This window comes from Mustelus asterias, chromosome 13 (genome assembly GCF_964213995.1).
Source record: "Mustelus asterias chromosome 13, sMusAst1.hap1.1, whole genome shotgun sequence".
Classification (NCBI taxonomy): Eukaryota; Metazoa; Chordata; class Chondrichthyes; order Carcharhiniformes; family Triakidae; genus Mustelus; species Mustelus asterias.
In genome coordinates, this window is record NC_135813.1 from 86639999 (window position 1) to 86658943 (window position 18945).

At 45.2% G+C, this 18945-nt stretch overlaps 1 protein-coding gene across 1 annotated transcript in view; it reads right to left on the bottom strand.

Moving 5' to 3' along the window:
• The window catches only part of LOC144502291 (uncharacterized), a 50999-nt gene that overhangs the window by 17825 nt on the left and 14229 nt on the right, over window positions 1–18945 (bottom strand). The window contains exons 2-4 of the mRNA XM_078226104.1: window positions 16607–17643; window positions 5929–5980; window positions 1338–1458 (exon numbers count right to left, since the gene is read on the bottom strand). Coding sequence (XP_078082230.1) covers window positions 1338–1458; window positions 5929–5980; window positions 16607–17643 — 1210 coding nt within the window. The remainder of the gene's footprint in view (window positions 1–1337; window positions 1459–5928; window positions 5981–16606; window positions 17644–18945) is intronic.

Here is an 18945-nt window from a genome sequence, read left to right on the forward strand (position 1 = left end):
ATCTTTTTTTTTTTAAATTAAGCCCAGTTCTGGATTATTTTAAAAAGTAAAATTTATATATCGCAGAGTGATCCTACCATGGTGTCCTGCTGGTCGGTGGGCGCGGTGATCTGGTAAGATCGCAAGAGAGCCAAGAAATCAGGTTCACGCCAGATTTCTCGCCTCTCACGATCTTACTGGTATTGGGCGAGATCAGCCTTGCGTCCGGAAAGGGCGTGAGGTTGATTGTAATAGCGAGTGCGGGACGCAATTGTCCGGGCTCCTTGCCTCTGTGGATCACATATGATCCCTATCAAAGGAGTGCAGACAGCATGGCCTCACTAGCAGCGCAGAATATCATTGAGGACTCCCCCCATCCCCGAGAGGTCGGGGGCAGGGTCGGTGCCCATTGGGCAGTGCCCACTTGGCACTCTGGCAGGGCCAGGTGCAGGGTCTGATGGGGCAAGACCGCTGTACCTCTGCAACAGCAATTGATTTGGGGGGGTGGTGGGGGGGTGGTCGCAATCGTTCCAGGCGGGGGGGCGGTGTCAATCAGCCATGGAGTCCCGCAGTAGTGGGGTGGGGATGGGCCATATGAATGCCACCGGCTATAGCTAGGAGAGGCAGAGAGAGGTTCCTGTGCTCTCGGAGTACAGAAATCTGCCCATGCGCATTTGCTCCCTCTGCTGCTATCAGCCGGCTTTTGGATGCTTTAGGCCCCGCCCATCCCCCTACTGACAAAGTTGGATAAGATTGGATTTTTAAGTCGCCCAAATAAACAGCGCTAATTTCTCCTGTTTTCATGCTCGTTTGGGACTTAGATATTTTTTGTAAGATCGCCCCTTACACCTTAAAATAAAAAATATCACGGCTGTGATTTCAAAAGCCACGATAAGTAAATAATTATTGATCTTTAGTGAGCTTCATAGCAAAGTAACCATCCCGGTAATTTTTTTTAAAAAAGGTTAGAAGATTTTCACTGGAAATATTATTTATTCCTATAATAAAAACAGAAAATGCTGGATAATCTCAGCAGATCCGACAGCATCTGTGGAGAAAGTAACACAGTTAATGTTTTGTGTTATTTTATTCCTATGTTCGGCTGCACAATCTTGAAATGCTTTTTTGAAATGTAACTTCCCGATTGTTGGGAATGTTATTTTTTCCAGATGGGCAGAGGGATGAAACAAACCCGGGAGAGAACCTTCTGTTTTCAATTGTCAAGAGGTGAAGATGTAACTGGCAGTAAAACTAATTTGAGCTCACAGTTTAGTTTTTACTGTCGAGTGAAGGAACACCCTTCGCCTGCACTGTAACCACATCCTAAGTATTTACAGCAAACTCCATATCGTACTGACCCATTCCTTCGAGGCTGATGCTGTGATTGTTGTTCTCATTTTCTGTTGAGACCTCCCGAGTTGTCCCGTTGGCCACAAGCTGCGTTTCTCCGATGTCAACGGCAGAGTTCTGGATTCCGTTCTGCAAAAGTGAAAAATGAATACACTAGATACACAGCTCAGTTTTAGCTCAACATCCCGGGATGTGACAGGGATTGATGCAGCAGTGTGTACACCATCTACAAACTCCTTCCAAACCTGCAACCTCTACCACCTAGCAGGACAAGGGTAGCAGACGCAGGAGACCACCACCACCGCCTGCAAGTGCCCCCCCCCCCAAAGCCACTCACCATCTGGATGTGGGAACTATAATTCTGCTCCTTCACTGTCATTGGGTCAAAGTCCTAGACTCCCTTCCTAACAGCACTGTGGGTGCACCTACATCAGATGGACTGTAGCATTTAAAGGTGATGATTCACCACCACGCTCAAGGACAATTAGCCACGGGGCAATAAATGCTGGTCTAACCAGTGACAGCCCTGTCAAGAGAATGAATGTGAAAGAAACATAGCAAAGCCTGATCATAATGATTGAAAGATGAGTCAAGAGTTTTGGTAGAGAGGCAGCAATTCATTTATTTATCACCTTTCTGAATGGAGCAGTCCCCAGCAGTGGGTGAAATGTTCCTTTTTTGAACAGATTATGACTATTGTTCACAATGGAGACACCTGGCTATTAGAATCAAAAACAAGACAAAGAAATCAACTGGGACTGGGAGGTCTAGCACAAATCCCCACGTCTGTTAATGTGTGTACATTTCCCCCCCCGGGATCTCAAACATCTGACCCTCTGGCCCAGTGGAAAAGAGAAAAGACATACTTTTCTAGAGTGCCTTTCATGACCACGGGATATCTCTAAGTGTTTTACAGTCGATGAAGTATTTTTCCTGTTGTAATCTAGGAAATGTGGCAGCAATTTGCACCCAGCCAGGAATGTGACAATGATGATCTGTTTTTGCAACGTTGCTTGAGGGATAAATATTGGTCAGGACACCAACGAGCATCTCCCTGTACTTCCTCAAATTAGTGCCCACCAGAGAAGGCAGACAGGAACTTGCTTTATCATCTCATTCAAAAGATGGCATTTCCGAGGTGCAGCACTCTCTCAGTAATGCACCAACACCCTCCCGTGGCACCTGCCAGCACCCACCCACCCCCCGCCCCGTGGCACCTGCTGGCACCCCATCCCCCCACCCCACCCGCCAGCAACACTCACCCGCCAACAACACCCACCCCGCATCACCTGCCAGCATCCCTCCCCCGCCGGCATCACCCACTAGCACCCCTCTACCACGTCACCCACCAACACCCACCTTGGCGAGCCGCCAGCACCGACCTGCGCCAGCCGCCAGCACCCAGCTGGGTAACACATTGTCACCCTTAATTTTTGTGCTCAGGTCTCTGGAGTAGAACCTGGACCCATAACCATGTGATTCAGAAGCAAATCTCCTATCCATTGAGCCACAGCTGACACCAGCCGTGAGGAGAAGGGTGACGGCAACACCCGAGTCCCATGGAGGACTGCAGCCACTGTTGTTTGACCGGGGTCTCCACATGCGGACCTTTCCCACTTTGAAGGTGAGGTGGAGGAGGGGGTACAATCTGCCAATGGAGTGACCTCTGGCACTGTTAAAGAGTGGCAGCAGCATTCCAAAGTAGGGGTATATCCTGAGGTAAGGGCTAAGAGGTAAAAGTGTGAGGGGACAGGGGTGAAAGGAATGTTCACCTGTACACTTATGCAAGTGTACTACAGAAGGATATAGATAGGCTGGAAATTTGGGCAAGGAAATGGCAGATGGAGTTCAATCCTGATAAATGCGAAGTGATGCATTTTGGTGGGAATAATGTAGGGAGGAGCTACACGATAAATGGAAGAACCATAAAAGGGTGTAGAGACGCAGAGGGACCTGGGTGTGCAAGTCCACAGATCTTTGAAGGTGACATCACAGGTGGAGAAGGTGGTGAAGAAGGCATATGGCATGCTTGCCTTTATAGGACGGGGCATAGAGTATAAAAGTTGGGGTCTGATGTTGCAGATGTATAGAACGTTGGTTCGGCCGCATTTGGAATACTGCGTCCAGTTCTGGTCGCCACACTACCAGAAGGACGTGGAGGCTTTGGAGAGAGTACAGAGGAGGTTTACCAGGATGTTGCCTGGTATGGAGGGGCTTGGTTATGAGGAGAGATTGGGGAAACTGGGGTTGTTCTCCTTGGAAAGACGGAGGATGAGGGGAGACTTAATAGAGGTGTATAAAATTATGAAAGGCATAGATAGGGTGAACGGTGGGAAGCTTTTCCCCGGGTCGGTGGTGACGTTCACGAGGGGTCATAGGTTCAAGGTGAAGGGGGGGAGGTTTAACACAGATATCAGAAGGACATATTTCACACAGAGGGTCGTGGGGGCCTGGAATGTGTTGCCGGGCAAAGTGGTGGAGGCGGACACACTGGGAACGTTTAAGACTTATCTAGACAGCTATATGAACGGAGTGGGAATGGAGGGATACAAAAGAGTGGTCTAGTTTGGACCAGGGAGCGGCGCGGGCTAATTGTTCCTTGTTTCTCGTTTCAAGGCTTCATTCTATGATCATCTTGCTGGTGCCAGTACAGAGCGAGACTGCGGATAGTTGGGAACCTGTCTCGGGGGCAGGGAATTCATATGGTGTTCGTGGAAGTGGAAATGACTAGGGTTGGGAAGCATTTTCCGATCAGGGCCATTGTGATCTCCTGGACTCGTTTCGATCGCCTCAGGGGGTCGGAGAGGAATTTCCCAGATTTTTTTTCCCCATATTGGCCCTGGGGTTTTTCACTCTGGGTTTGCGCCTCTCCCTGGAGATCACATGGTCTGGAATGGGGGGGGTGGGGGTGAGTTAATAGGTTGTAATGAACAAAGCATCGTAGCTGTGAGGGACAGCTCGGTGGATAGGATATTGGTATGTAGATAGGCTGGAAAATTGGGCGGGGATCCTGGATTCAGGATTCAATCCTGGACCGGGGAGCGGCGCGGGCTTGGAGGGCCGAAGGGCCTGTTCCTGTGCTGTATTGTTCTTTGTTCTTTGTTTGGATCACAGGCTGGTTAGATTTCTGTCAATATTAACGAGAATTCCGATTACCCATCCAGAAACCTTCTCCCAGGTTCTCACCAACTGCTGGAGGGCACGTTGAAAAATGATGGACAGGCTTTACTGCTGTGATAAGAGCAAAGTACCGCGGATGCTGGAAATCTGAAATAAAACCAAAATGTGCTGGAAAAACTCAGCCAGCCTGGCAGCATGTGTGGCGAGAGAAACTCAGTTAATGTTTCGAGTCTGAAAGACTTACTGACTATCAGCATCAACTCAGAAAATAATCCCAAAGCCTTAAACATTGCCACGCTGTTTGGCTTCACATCTGTTGCTGAATGTAAAAAGCAGCAAGAACAGGAGGGATATACAGCAGAGCCGCTGAGAATGGGGGCCAGTGCTGGTGCCCTGGAGGATTGTCTGTATCTTGGGGGACACCTTCCTTTCTCCCTCACATTCCTGGGACACGGGAGCCTTCTCCTCTTTGACAGATTTCCCTTTGTTATTCTGCTCTGAACACTGCCTCTGTGACTTTCCCATTACCCTATTACAAAAGCAAAATACTGCAGAATCTAAAATCAAAAGACAGCATCTCCAAAAGTGCAGCACTCCCACAGACAGAGTGGGCCAAAGGGCCTCTTTCTGTGTTGTAAACCTCTTACAAAAACAGAAAATGCTGGAGATACTCAGCAGGTCAGTCACCCATGGGGAAGAAAAGAGTTAATGTTTCAGCTCTGTGACATTCCATCAAAACCCTCCTCTTTTTGCCTTACACTGTCATCTTTATCTTTTACTATCTCCCGCTCTCCACCCTATCACAGATCTCCCCTTTTGTTCTTTCCTCCCCTCCCTCTGTATTTGCGTTAAACCTGTTAAAGCTCTCAGTCAACTTTTTCCCCGTGAAAGGCGCCTGACGGGTTAACTGTTTCTCTCGCCACCGATGCTGCCAGACCTGCTGAGTTTTTCCAGCATTTTCTGTCTTTATTTCCGATTTCCAGCATCTGCAGGATTTTGCTGTGGAATCATAGAACAGCACAGGAGGCCATTCAGCCCACTGAGCCTGCGCCATCCCTTTCAGAGAGTTAACATTTCAAGCCCATATGGCCCTTCTTCAGAGTGCTTTAGAGAAGTCACAAGGACTCGAAACACTAACTCAGTCTCTCTTCACAGATGCTGCCAGACCTGCTGAGTTTTTCCAGCATTTTCTGTATTCATAGAAATCATAGAAACCCTACAGTGCAGAAGGAGGCCATTCGGCCCATCGAGTCTACACCGACCACAATCCCACCCAGGCCCTACCCCCCCATAATTACCAGCTAATCCCTCTAACCGATTCAGGACTCTAAGTGGCAATTTTTTTTAACCTGGCCAATCAACCTAACCCACACATCTTTGGACTGTGGGAGGAAACCGGAGCACCCGGAGGAAACCCACGCGGACATTCTTTCAAAAAAAGACAGTTTATATAATCAAATTGTTACAAATCAGAATTACCTCTCCAGTTCTTGAGCAGTGGGAGTGATTTCCTTTACAATGAGCCCTTTTCCTAAATTAAAAACAAAACAACATTTTGCTTTAGCTTTTGAAAGTCAGCAGGTGTGCCCCATTACTTAGGTCTCTGAATAAAAAAAAGGCAGATTTCTGTTCATACCGGACCGCTCACAACCCGAGAACCTCCCAAAAAGCTTCACAGCCAAGGAAATACTTTTGTTTTGAAGAGTAGTCACAGGAAGCAGGTGGTAAAGTGGGTCACAGAGTATCTTTAATTCCATTCACACCTTCAATTCCCATAGACTGTAATTCGATTGCTGATTGTAAAATAAAAAAAGAGTTGCATTTATATAGCGCCATTCACAACTCAAGTGCTTTACAGGTAATGAAAAGTGTAATGTAGCAAACATGGGGAGCCAATTTACACAGCAAGATCCCACAAATAACATTGAAACAAATAACCAGATGATGTGATTTCAGATCTTGGTCAAGTTGTGTGTTGGCCAGGACATCGGGGAGAATTCCTCTCGGAAACCAGCTCATCCGAGAGACAGCAGCCAGAATTTTCCAGCTGTTCATGCCCTGCTACCGCGAGGATGGAGAATTTGGCACTCAGCTAAAGCTCCATCCACTGCAGCAGGACTGGAGAATCCACCACCACGAACAGCCGGAAAATCCCTTCTAGCATCTTGAACAAAGGTGTTGCCATGCGGTGCCAGTCTAGGTTAACCACAAGCGTTAAGATTTCCCACTGGAATTCAGGTAGTATTGGCTGCTTTCCACGGAGACAGGTCAATTGCTTTTTCCCCCCCATAGTCGGCCAGAGATCCCCCCTGTAAACTATATGTACCTCCTCTGTGCTCCTGCAATCCAAGACCCAGTTTAATAATCACGTCCATTTGTGTCAATTCTCTTTAAACAGAACCAGGAGCAATTGTGTCAAATAACAAAGACAGTTTTAGTGATTTGGTTAGGCTTAGTAAACCAAAAGTCACTCCTGAACACACTGGTTTCATTGGGCTTCACAGCAGCCTGACTGTGGATGGTGGATGTTTCATGTTTCTATAATCTCGTCCCCAAGCAACATTAGAATTTGGATTGAGGCAGGTGCTTTCAGGGGGAATCCGGTACAATGGGAAGTGGATTTGTTCATATCGAATGAAAGGAATTCAAACAAGAAACTGCTAGAAATGCACAGTATCTCAAAGAATAAATTTTTTAAAATTCATTCTTGGGACACGGGCGTCGCTGGCTGGCCAGCATTTATTGCCCATCCCTAGTTGCCCTTGGAGGGCAGTTGAGAGTCAACCACATTGCTGTGGCTCTGGAGCCACATGTAGGCCAGACCGGGTAAGGATGACAGATTTCCTTCCATAAAGGACATTAGTGAATCAGATGGGTTTTTCCAACAATCGACAATGGTTTCATGGTCATCAGATTCTTAATTCCAGATTTTTAAAATTGAATTCAAATTCCACCACCTGCCGTGGTGGGATTCAAACTCAGGTCCCCAGAACATTAGCTGAGTTTCTGGATTAATAGTCTAGTGATAATGCCACTAGGCCATCGCCTCCCCCAACTGGAATAAGGTTTCAGATTTATCCGTCAAGTATTTGCTGTTTCTTCACTTTTTAATCTTAAATGGTGATATTATGTAAATTTTGCACTCATTATGGTTATTGGAATCCACTAACTCAAAAGTCCATCAGCAGACTGTAAGGTTATCAGTAAGATTATTGCAAGTTCGGACAGTAAATAAATGAGTCGACCCAGCAAAAACTTGGGGTTCTTCCAGGAAACTTTGGTTTGGACCACACGTGCTGGCTGTTGGTCAATAATGTTGAGTCTTCAGGTCACTGGAGCAGCACTCTCTGTCTATCTGCTTGTTGCTGCCACAATCAGTTATCAGAGCATGTGCGAATGGCACCGACAAGTTAGAACACACTCAGAGCCCAGTGTTAGAGTTGGGAAAAAAGCTTAGAGCAGAGAGAGAGAGTGCATTTGGCTCATTACTTCTGTGTTGACCTTTTTCCTCAACCCCACAATGACGTTTAGAGGGTTAAATGATGAGGACAGGTTGCATTTACTTGAGATACAAGATTTAAAATGATTAAAAACATTTTCTCTGGTGAGATTCAGAGTTTCAAAAGCAATGGACCATAATCTTAAAATTGGAGCGAGGCCATTTGGAAGGAAAATCAGGAAGCACTATTGCACACAAAAGGGACACACTTGCACGTGCGCGCACACAGTCGCGCACGCGCGCACCTCAGTCATTTTGGGGATGGGGCTCCCAAGGTTCAGATGCAAAAAAAGTGTCAAGGTAGATTAAAAGGAGCTCACATCGAACAAAGCTACACTTGACCTAGAAATACTTATTACTACCGGGACCAGGGAGAGATTATAATCGTCAGGAAAGATTGAAAAAGCCTCTTTTCTTTTGTTCATGGGATGCGGGTGTCGCTGGCAAGGCCAACATTTAATGCCCATCCCTAATAGCCCCCGAGAAAGTGCTGATGAACCGCCTTCTTGAACTGCCGCTGTCCATTGGTGCAGGGACCCTTCTGTTAGGAGGAGAGTTTCAGGATTTTGGCTGTGAAGGAACAGCGATATAGTTCCAAGTCAGAATAGTGTGTGGCTTGGATGGGAATCTTCCCTCTCTAAGAGAGAAGGCTAAAGGTTGATCGAGGAAAGGTTTTTAAGATCATGAAACAAATTAATAAGGTGACATCAAGGAACCCTAGCAAAGCTGATTTCATTGGAATCAAGGGGAACTTTCTCAAATGGTTGGAGTTGTACCCAACACAAAGGGAGATCGTTGTGGTGTTGGATGTCAATTATCTCAGTCCCAAGACATCACTGCAGGAGAAACTAAATAGAGTCATAAAGTTTTACAGCATAGAAAGAGGCCCTTTGGCCCATCGTGGCTGTGCTGGCCATCAAGCACCTGTCTATTCTAATCCCATTTTCCAGTACTTGGCTTGTAGCCTTGTATGTTACAGCAATTCAAGTACGCATCTAAATCTTGTGAGGGTTCCCACCTCTACCACCCTTTCAGGCAATGAGTTCCAGATTTCCATCACACTCTGGGTGAAAAAGTGTTTCCTCAAATCCCCTCTAAATCTCTTGCCCGGACTTTAAAATCTATGCCCCTGGTTAATGACCCTTCTACGAAGGGGAAAAGTTCCTTCCGATCTATATCCCTAATAATTTTGTACAACTCTATCAAATCCCCCCTCAGCCTTCTCAGCTCTAAGGAAAACAACCCCAGCCAAACCTAGAGCAGGGAGAATGTGGAACTCCATACCATAAGGAGTAGATGAGATGAATAGTATAGATACATTAAAAAGGGAGATGGATAAGTAGAGGAGGGAGATAAGAATAAAGATAGATTGTGGTGCAATGAAGTGGGGTGTGAGGTGGCTCATGTGCAGCATGGACGCTGGCACAGAGTAGTTGGGCCGAATGGTCTGTTTGTGCTGTGATCCATGTGTGTTATTCTGCACTAATATTCCTCTTGTTAATAAGCAACTAAATACAAGAAAAAAGGCAAACTGTTGTTGCTTTAAAGAAAAGCACAATGCAACAGACCACAATTCTGTCACTTGTATGTCTACGTTTAGCAAATACAGAAAGTATTTACAGTTATCACCATGAAATGATGATTCAGTTCTAATAGCAGAGTGTTAGAATTACCACCTACATTACCACTTACCAAGCATTTTAAAGTGCTTGAAATAGTTTGCTACATCAATACAAAAAAAAAGCTCTTCAGAATGTAATCAAAATATTTTCATGGTATGAATGAGATGACTGGGGTTGGACTATTACAACTGCTTTTAGGGCCACTGAGTGATGGAATTGGCTGTACTTCCTTCGACTCTGGAATCTGGACTAAAGTCCAACCCATCTAACATGTAAAAATCTCTTTTCTGAAATGGGTTTGTCAGTCTCAACTCAACAACAGGAAGTCTCCACAATTCAGTTCTAATTCAACTCACACTCTAGGAGATCGTGAGAAGAGTTGGCTCAAGAAAAGGAATGGTGGCTGCTTCTGAGATTGGCTTTTATGAGACTGGCTCTTGGCTCACAATGCCTCAATTTTTAAATTCTCATCGTTGTTTTCAAATTCCTCTGTGGCCTAACCCTTCCCTATCTCTGTAACCTCCTCCAGTTCTATGAACCTCGAAAGTCTCTGTACTCTTCCAATTCCGGCCACTTGCATGTCCCTGATTTTGAATCATTCCAACATTGGCAGCTGTGCCTTTAGCTGCCTGGGCCCCAAGCTCTGGAATTCCCTCCCTAAACCTCTCACCTTGTTTGATGCCCCCTTAAAACCTGTTGCTTTGACCAAGCTTTTGATCACTTGTCCTGATATAATCTTACATGGCTCAGTGTAAAATTCTGTTTGATAATCGTTCATAGAGTCAGAGGTTTACAGCATGGAAACAGGCTCTTCAGCCCAACTTGTCCATGCTGCCCTTTTTTTTTAAAACCACTAAGCTAGTCCCAATTGCCCGCATTTGGCCCATATCCCTCTATATCCATGTAACTGCCTAAATGCTTTTTAAAATACAAAATTGTACCTGCCTCTACTACTACCTCTGGCAGCTTGTTCCAGACACTCACCACCCTCTGTGTGAAAAAATTGCCCCTCTGGACCCTTTTGTATCTTGCCCCTCTCACCTTAAGCCTATGCCCTCTAGTTTTAGACTCCCCTACCTTTGGGAAAAGATGTTGACTATCTAACTGATTTATAGAACATAGAACATACATAGAACAGTACAGCACAGAACAGGCCCTTCGGCCCACAATGTTGTGCCGAGCTTTGTCTGAAACCCAGGTCAAGCTATTTCCTCCCTATCATCCCGAAGTACTCCATGTGACTATCCAATAGCTTCTTAAATGTTCCTAAAGTTTCTGACTCCACTATCCCTGCAGGCAGTCCATTCCACACCCCAACCACTCTCTGAGTAAAAAACCTACCTCGGACATCCTTCCTATATCTCCCACCACGAACCCTATAGTTATGCCCCCTAGTTACCGCTCCATTCAACCGAGGAAATAGTCTTTGAACGTTCACTCTATCTATCCCCCTCATCATCTTATAAACCTCTATCAAGTCTCCTCTCAACCTCCTCTGCTCCAAAGAGAAAAGCCCAAGTTCTCTCAACCTTTCCTCATAAGACCTACCCTCCAAACCAGGCAGCATCCTGGTAAATCTCCTTTGCACTCTTTCCAGTGTCTCCACATCCTTCTTGTAGTGAGGTGACCAGAACTGCACACAATATTCCAAATGTGGTCTCACCAAGGTCCTGTACAGTTGCAGCATAACCCCACGGCTCTTAAACTCAAACCCCCTGTTAATGAATGCCAACACACTATAGGCCTTCTTCACGGCTCTATCCACTTGAGTGGCAACCTTCAGAGATCTATGGATATGAACCCCAAGATCTCTCTGTTCCTCCACATTCTTCAGAACCCTACCTTTGACCCTGTAATCCACATTTAAATTTGTCCTACCAAAATGAATCACCTCGCATTTGTCAGGGTTAAACTCCATTTGCCATTTTTCAGCCCAGCTTTGCATCCTATCTATATCTCTTTGCAGCCGACAACAGCCCTCCTCCTCATCCACTACTCCACCAATCTTGGTGTCATCAGCAAATTTACTGATCTACCCTTCAGCCCCCTCCTCCAAGTCATTTATAAAAATTACAAATAGCAGAGGACCAAGCACTGATCCCTGTGGCACTCCACTGGTAACCGGTTTCCAGTCCGAAGATTTTCCATCCACCTCCACCCTCTGTCTTCTGTTAGATAGCCAGTTACGTATCCAATCGGCCAAACTTCCCTCTATCCCACACATCCTTACTTTCTTCATAAGCCGACCCCTCATTATTTTACAGACCTCTATAAGATCACCCCTGAGCTTCCTACGTTCCAGGAGAAAAAAGTCCCAGTCTATCCTGCCTCTCCTTATAACTCAAACCATCAAATCCTGGTAGCAGCCTAGCAAATTTTTTCTGCACTCTTTCTAGTTTAATAATATCCTTTCTATAATAGGGTGATCAGAACTATGCACAGCTCCTAAAAAATGTCTTGGAATGTTAGAGATGCTATATGAATACACCTTTTGTTGAACTCCAATTAATTATGACTGTATTTATAGCTATTTATCTCTAGCTAACTTTAATCACAATTCTAGTCATCTCCCTTTTGGTTGGTTGCTTATGTGTGCAATAGTCCCTGAAATGGAAAGGGTCTATTGACCAGGGAAAGAATGCAGCGCAGAATCAACAGAAAGTTGGGATTCAATACTAGAGAGAGATCACAGGTTTGAATACCTGGAATACAGAAGTTTAAAAGGTGATTTGATTCAGGTTTTTAGGAATTGACAGGGTTGAGAGTAAGAGAGAGAGAGCTAAATAATGTTTCTCTGATAGTGGGGCAGATGAGGACAAAAGGACACAACCTTAAAAAAAAAAATCAGGACAGAGGAGTTAGGAAACATTTCTTCTAAAGGGTGGTAGAACTGTGGAACGTACTCCCACAAGTAGAGGGAGTAGGGGGCAGCACGGTGGCACAGTGGTTAGCACTGATGCCTCACAGCGCCAGAGGCCCAGGTTTGATTCCTGGCTTGGGTCACTGTCTGTGTGGAGTTTGCACGTTCTCCCCGTGTCTGCGTGGGTTTCCTCCGGGTGCTCCAGTTTCCTCCCACAGCCCGAAAGATGTGCTGGTTAGATGTACTGGCCATGCTAAATTCTCCCTCAGTGCACCCGAACAGGCACCGTAGTGTGGCGACTAGGGGATTTTCACAGTAACTTCATTGCAGTGTTAATGTAAGTGTTAATGTAAGCCTACTTGTGGCACAAATAAATAAACTTTAAAAGCGATCAATAAAGTTTTGCTAATCAAGGGTATTGAGGGATATCTACTCAGTGAAAGTAGTGGATGGAGTTAGGATTGATAGACGATTAGCAGGGGGTTGAGAAGATTATTTTCCACCCGGAGGGTGACGGAGGTCTAGAACACACAGTCTGAAAGGATGTCAGAGATAGAAACCCTCCTGACATTTATGAAATACTTGGAAATGTGCTTGAAGTGCTGTAACCTGCAGGGCTATGGAGCAGGAGTTGGATAGTGTGATTAGACTGGATCACTATTAAGGGCACAGATGTGATGGGCTGAATGGCCTTCTTCCATGCCATTAATATTCAATGTCATGATCTCACCCTAATCAGCCATGATCTCATTGAATGGCTTGGAACAGGTTTGAGGGGCTGAATGGCCTCTTCTCAACCCATGGAGAAGAATGAGAAATGCTTTGCTGCTTGGTGGAGTTTTGCCTCCATTCTGTGTTTAGGAACCATTTTAATTATAATATCTTCGAATTGGCTGACTAGCTAATCAGCGTGCATTATTATGCAATTTGTAGCTATTTTTAAAATCAGCCGTAGACATTTAGCAATTTAGAAGTACAACTTGGCCTCAGCAATGTTGTTTTCAGTGGGTAGGCAATGGAGAGAAATAGAAAAACAAAAATCAGGAAACGAAATGTCAGTCAAACAGGTCACGAGTCACAATTTGTGAGGTTATTCCATCTGGACTCAGTTAACCTTTGCTGAAAGTCTAATTTTTCAGGATGCTGGTGGCAATTACTGACTGGAAGAGTTATACAGTTGAGTTCTAGGTCTAGACATACTGCTCCCAGCAGGAAATTCTCTTGTGATCCCATCGGTGTGTCTGAAGTGAAATTCTTGTGTGTTCAGGGTGGGCTGTGGCCTGTTTTCAGTATAACACCAGGGTCGACTCCAAAACCGTTCCAAGACACAAGGAAATAGCCAGCAGCAAAACATCTGGAGGGGTTAAAAATTCCACAGGGGATCTCTCAATCACCTATCAGTTGGTGGAGCCCACCTAAAACATTTGTACACCAATCTCCCACCAAAATTAACAGTGGAAATTTGGGGGAACTCTCACAGAGATTCCATCCATTGAGATACAGATACTCTGACCCTGTCCAGTTTGGAGATCAACTGTTTCCTCTCCTCAGGAGGGGAAAGGAACTTGTATACCATCCAGACCCAATTCCACAAGTCCATCCCTCCTGTTTGGCAGCTCGATATTCTTAATGGTGGCAGCAGAGGAGGTGGGCACAAGGTGTGTGGGAAAAAGACCTCCAACAAATTCCTGGTGCTTCCCCACAGGGAGGCCTGAGAACATACATCACAGGACGAGCTAGAATGTCACAGCAGCTGGTTACAGGGGAGGGCATTTCCAGAGGCCTGGGGGCAGATTGTTATCCGAGAGAGGGATGATCAATGGCACAAGATGACCTAGACATAGAGAAACCTCATCGGCACATAAACTACTACACTGACTTGTCCTTTGGATGACCCATGGGGGAATCTCACCGAAAGTGGCCTGAAATCTGTGATTTGCCCCACTGTTCTTCCACAGTACCACAGACCTGACACAATACAACAGAATCGATTTTGGATTCAGACACAAATGTGAAGAAACCTAATGGTCTGTTTATTCTGAAACTTAATGGGTACATTGATGTATTTGTATACAGAGTGGCAAGATTATCAAGGCCAGATTGTGTGAATCAATTAAGATTCCTAGCACATTCTAATTAACATAAAAAAATTCAAACTGTGATAATTCAACTCATTCTTATAATAGATTCCTCTTTATTTGTATCCAAACCGAGAAACCAACATAACAAAGGCCATATATTGATGAATGCTCATAATAACCTTAAACACTAGCTGTTTGCCACATTGGTCATTTTATCTGCAAAATGCAACTGCTTCATTGATTAGGGGAAGGTAATATCGATTCACGTATAATCATTGTCATGGTAATGTGAGGGCACTCTGGTCAAGGAGTCAGGTTTGGGTAACACTGTCATTTCTTGAGTCAGTAGCCTGTCAAAGTTGACACTCCTTTGCCCAGGAAGTGCTGCATTATCAGAGGTGCCATCTTTCACAAAGGACAAAGAAAATTACAGCACAGGAACAGGCCCTTCGGCCCTCCAAGCCTGCACCGACCATGCTGCCTGACTGAACTAAAAAACCCCTACCCTTCCGGGGACCATATCCCTCCATTCCCATCCTATTCATGTACTTGTCAATTCACCCCTTAAAAGTCACTATTATATCTGCTTCCACTACCTCTCCCAGCAGCGAGTTCCAGGCACCCACCACCCTCTGTTAAAAAAATTTGCCTCATACATCTCCTTTAAACCTTGTCTCACATCTTAAACCTATACCCCTTGTAATTGACTCTTCCACCCTGGGAAAAAGCTTCTGACTATCCACTCTGTCCATGCCCCTGATAATCTTGTAGACTTATATCAGGTCGCCCCTCAATCTCCATCGTTCCAGTGAGAACAAACCAAATTCCTCCAACCTCTCCTCATAGTTAATGCCCTCCATACCAGGCAACATCCTGGTAAATCTTTTCTGTACCCTCTCCAAAGCCTCCACAGCCTGCTGGTAGTATGGAGACCAGAATTGAACACTATATTCCAAGTGCTGCCTAACTAAGGTTCTATAAAGCTGCAAAATGACTTGCCAATTTTTAAACTCAATGCCTCGGCCAATGAAGACAAGCATGCCGTATGCCTTCTTGACTACCTTCTCCACCTGCATTGCCACTTTCAGTGACCTGTGTACCTGTACACCCAGCTCCCTTTGCCTATCAATACTCTTAAGGGTTCTGCCATTTACTGTACATTTCCTCTCTGTATTAGACCTTCCAACATGCATTACTTCACATTTGTCTGGATTAAACTCCATCTGCCATCTCTCCGCCCAAGTCTCCAACCGATCTATATCCTGTTGTACCCTCTGAAGGTCCTCATCGCTATCCCACAAATCCACAAACCTTTGTGTCGTCCGCAAATTTAATCAAACCAGTTACATTTTCCTCCAAATCATTTATATATATTACAAACAGCAAAGGTCCCAGCACTGATCCCTGAGGAACGCCACTTGTCACAGCCCTCCATTCAGAACTGCTCCCTTCCATTGCTACCCTCTGTCACCTATGACCGAGCCAGTTCTGTATCCACCTTGCCAGCTCACCTCTGATCCCGTGCGACTTCACCTTCTGCACCAGTCTGCCATGAGGAACCTTGTCAAAGGCCTTACTGAAGTCCATTCATGTATGACATTAAAATGAGATCCCATCCGTGCTCTCAGGTGGAAGTAAAATATACCATGGCACCACCTCAACAGTCCTCCACATTATCCTTGGACAATATTTATCCTTCAACAAACATCATTAAATAGATTATCTGGCCACGATCACATTTCTGTTTGTGGGAGTTTGCTGTGTGCAAATTGGCTGCTGTGCTTCCCACATTCCAACATCTCAAGATTACTTAATTTGGACTTTGGAACATCCTGAGGCTATATATAAATGCAATCCTTTCTTCCTATTCTCAGATAGTCAAACTGTATTTGACTAAGGAATGCATATTGGGAATAAACCTTAAGCTGAATCCTGAAAGACATCCCCCCCCCCCCTTAAACACTAACGATCTTCCACACCCCCCCCCCCCCCCCCCCCTTAAACACTAACAATCTTCCACAGTTTTGGCAGAATGTTTAGTTTCTAGGACATGTTCAGAGAATCAGAGAAAGAAGTGAATAAAGTTTAAACTCACCTCCAGGTACGACAGAGCGCAGTCAAAAGAACTACAGACAAGAGAGCAACGCCAGCAATGACTAAGAAATGGATCAGGTTGTCTTGGTCCCAGTCTTTAATCAAGGTTCGGAAATCAGCATCGCGGCCAGCTTTAAACTGATAGAGAAGAAGAAAGCCACGCCCCCGGTCCGTGGTAGTGATCATCTCGACCACCACCTCCACCATCTCCTGGGAAGAACCAAACATTAATGTCCTGTTGACGGGGGTGTTGGCTCCGCAGAAGCGGGCGGAGAATGTGATCAGATCTGAAATATATAAAACATCATTTGGACAGACCTCAGGAGGTGCAAAGGGCGTCACTTTTGTCGCAGGAATCATTGTGGGTATAGCTGAATCGTTTACTTGTTGCACTTCAAGATGGTTAATTCCCAGCCTCTCCTCACCCTGTCTTTCAATGTTGAATTGTGGGTCTACACTGACGTCTTTGTAATCACCAAACTCAGAAAGTGGATCACTCAAATTTAACTTTGTAGAATCATCCTTATGCAAATCAACTGGAGATTCTGAAACTGAGAAATCTTGTTCTAATGGCAGCATCTGAACTATCTCCAGCTTTGCGGAGTCTGCCTGTGCAACCATTCGCTTGCCTTCTGCTTCATGTGATTGGGTGACAGAGTAGTCACCATCAAAAGCTTTGGAATTAGACACATTGGTCTCATTAAAAAACACCTTCATTCTTCCATCTTGGACAGGTTCCTTCGTATGAGGGTACAGGTTATTGGACTCTCGACTCTGTTCAGTGGCCCCATTCTGCGATGAACCAGAAACCTCCCTCGATATCAGTGCAGGGGTTGAATGTTCACCAAGCGGGGTTTTATCATTATGTGGATCCTCAAACACATCAAAGTCAAAAACTTCCAAAACAAGGTGGATGCCAGCTGGAATGAAGAACTGCCACAAACAGTGTGTTCCTGGGACATAACCAGCTGGAAAGCCAGGTGAGAGGATAATACCTTGAGCTTCTGAATCAACAATGGCTCCACACGAATAATAGACCTGAAAATAAAATATTGCAGGAGGTCACCAAGGCAATACATGATTTTTTCAGTTCCTTCCTCCAGTTCCCAGCTCCAATTTCCTTTCCCATGTGATGTGGAGATGCCGGTGTTGGACTGGGATGGGCACAGTAAAAAGTCTCACAATACCAGGTTAAAGCCCAACAGGTCTATTTGGAATCATGAGCTTTCGGAGCACTGCTCCTTCCTCAGGTGAAGGAGCAGCGCTCTGAAACCTTGTGATTCCAAATAAACCTGTTGGACTTTAACCTGGTGTTGTGAGACTTCTTACTGTGCCTTTCCCAAATGGACAGCTGACCTGAAGAGATAGTGAAATACTCTTAATAAATCACACACAACATAGGACAGGCTGGATGATCAACTAAACAAGGATGGGTTGGAAATGTTAATATACCACACAAAGGCCATAATTGTTCTTGAATTTTGGTATTTTCCCTTCACACTAGGATAAGCATTCAGCCAGTATCCACAGTTCAAAGAGAGGTTAAAGGTTATAACCTCTGGAACAAGCTGCAGCTCCTGTGGTGGATGCCAATTTGCTGAATTCCTTCAAGCTAAAGCTGGACTCTTTCTGGCTGGGATGGAGATCACCTCCTACCCAAGCGTAGGTACTGTGAGGAATTAGTGGAAATGGAGTGATCTCCTGGACTAGCTCCCATCATCTGAGGGATTTGGAAAGGAACATTCTAGATTTTCCTCTCTATTTTGCCTGGGGATTTTAAAATCTGATTTTTGCCTCTTCAAAGAGATCACATGGTTTTGGGTGGGCTAGGAATCATCATAGAATCCCTACCATGCAGAAGAAAGCCATTAAACCCATCGAGTCTGCACTAACTCTCCGAAAGAGAAATGTACCTAACCCCCCCCCCCCCACCCTATCCTTATAACCCCACACATTTACACCACTAATCCCCCTAACCTACACATCTTGGGACACTAAGGGGCAATTTAGAATGGTTAATCCATCTAACCAACACATCTTTGGGTGCTCTGGTTTCCTCCCACAGTCCAGAGGAAACCCACACAGACATGGGGAGAACATACAAACTCCACACAGTCACCCAAAGCCGGGTCCCTGGTGGAGAATCAGCAGTGCTAACCACTGTGCCACCATGCTGTCCAGAATTCGCACATAATGTGATGCACAAGATATCGCAATTCAGGGGTAAAGGATGGATCGATGTCATTGCTCACATAATATTAACAATAAAATACATGCCCTCCAGTGCATCCTCATCCTCATGGTACAGAGTGTTTTTACTCCAGAAAGATTTATTGGCCC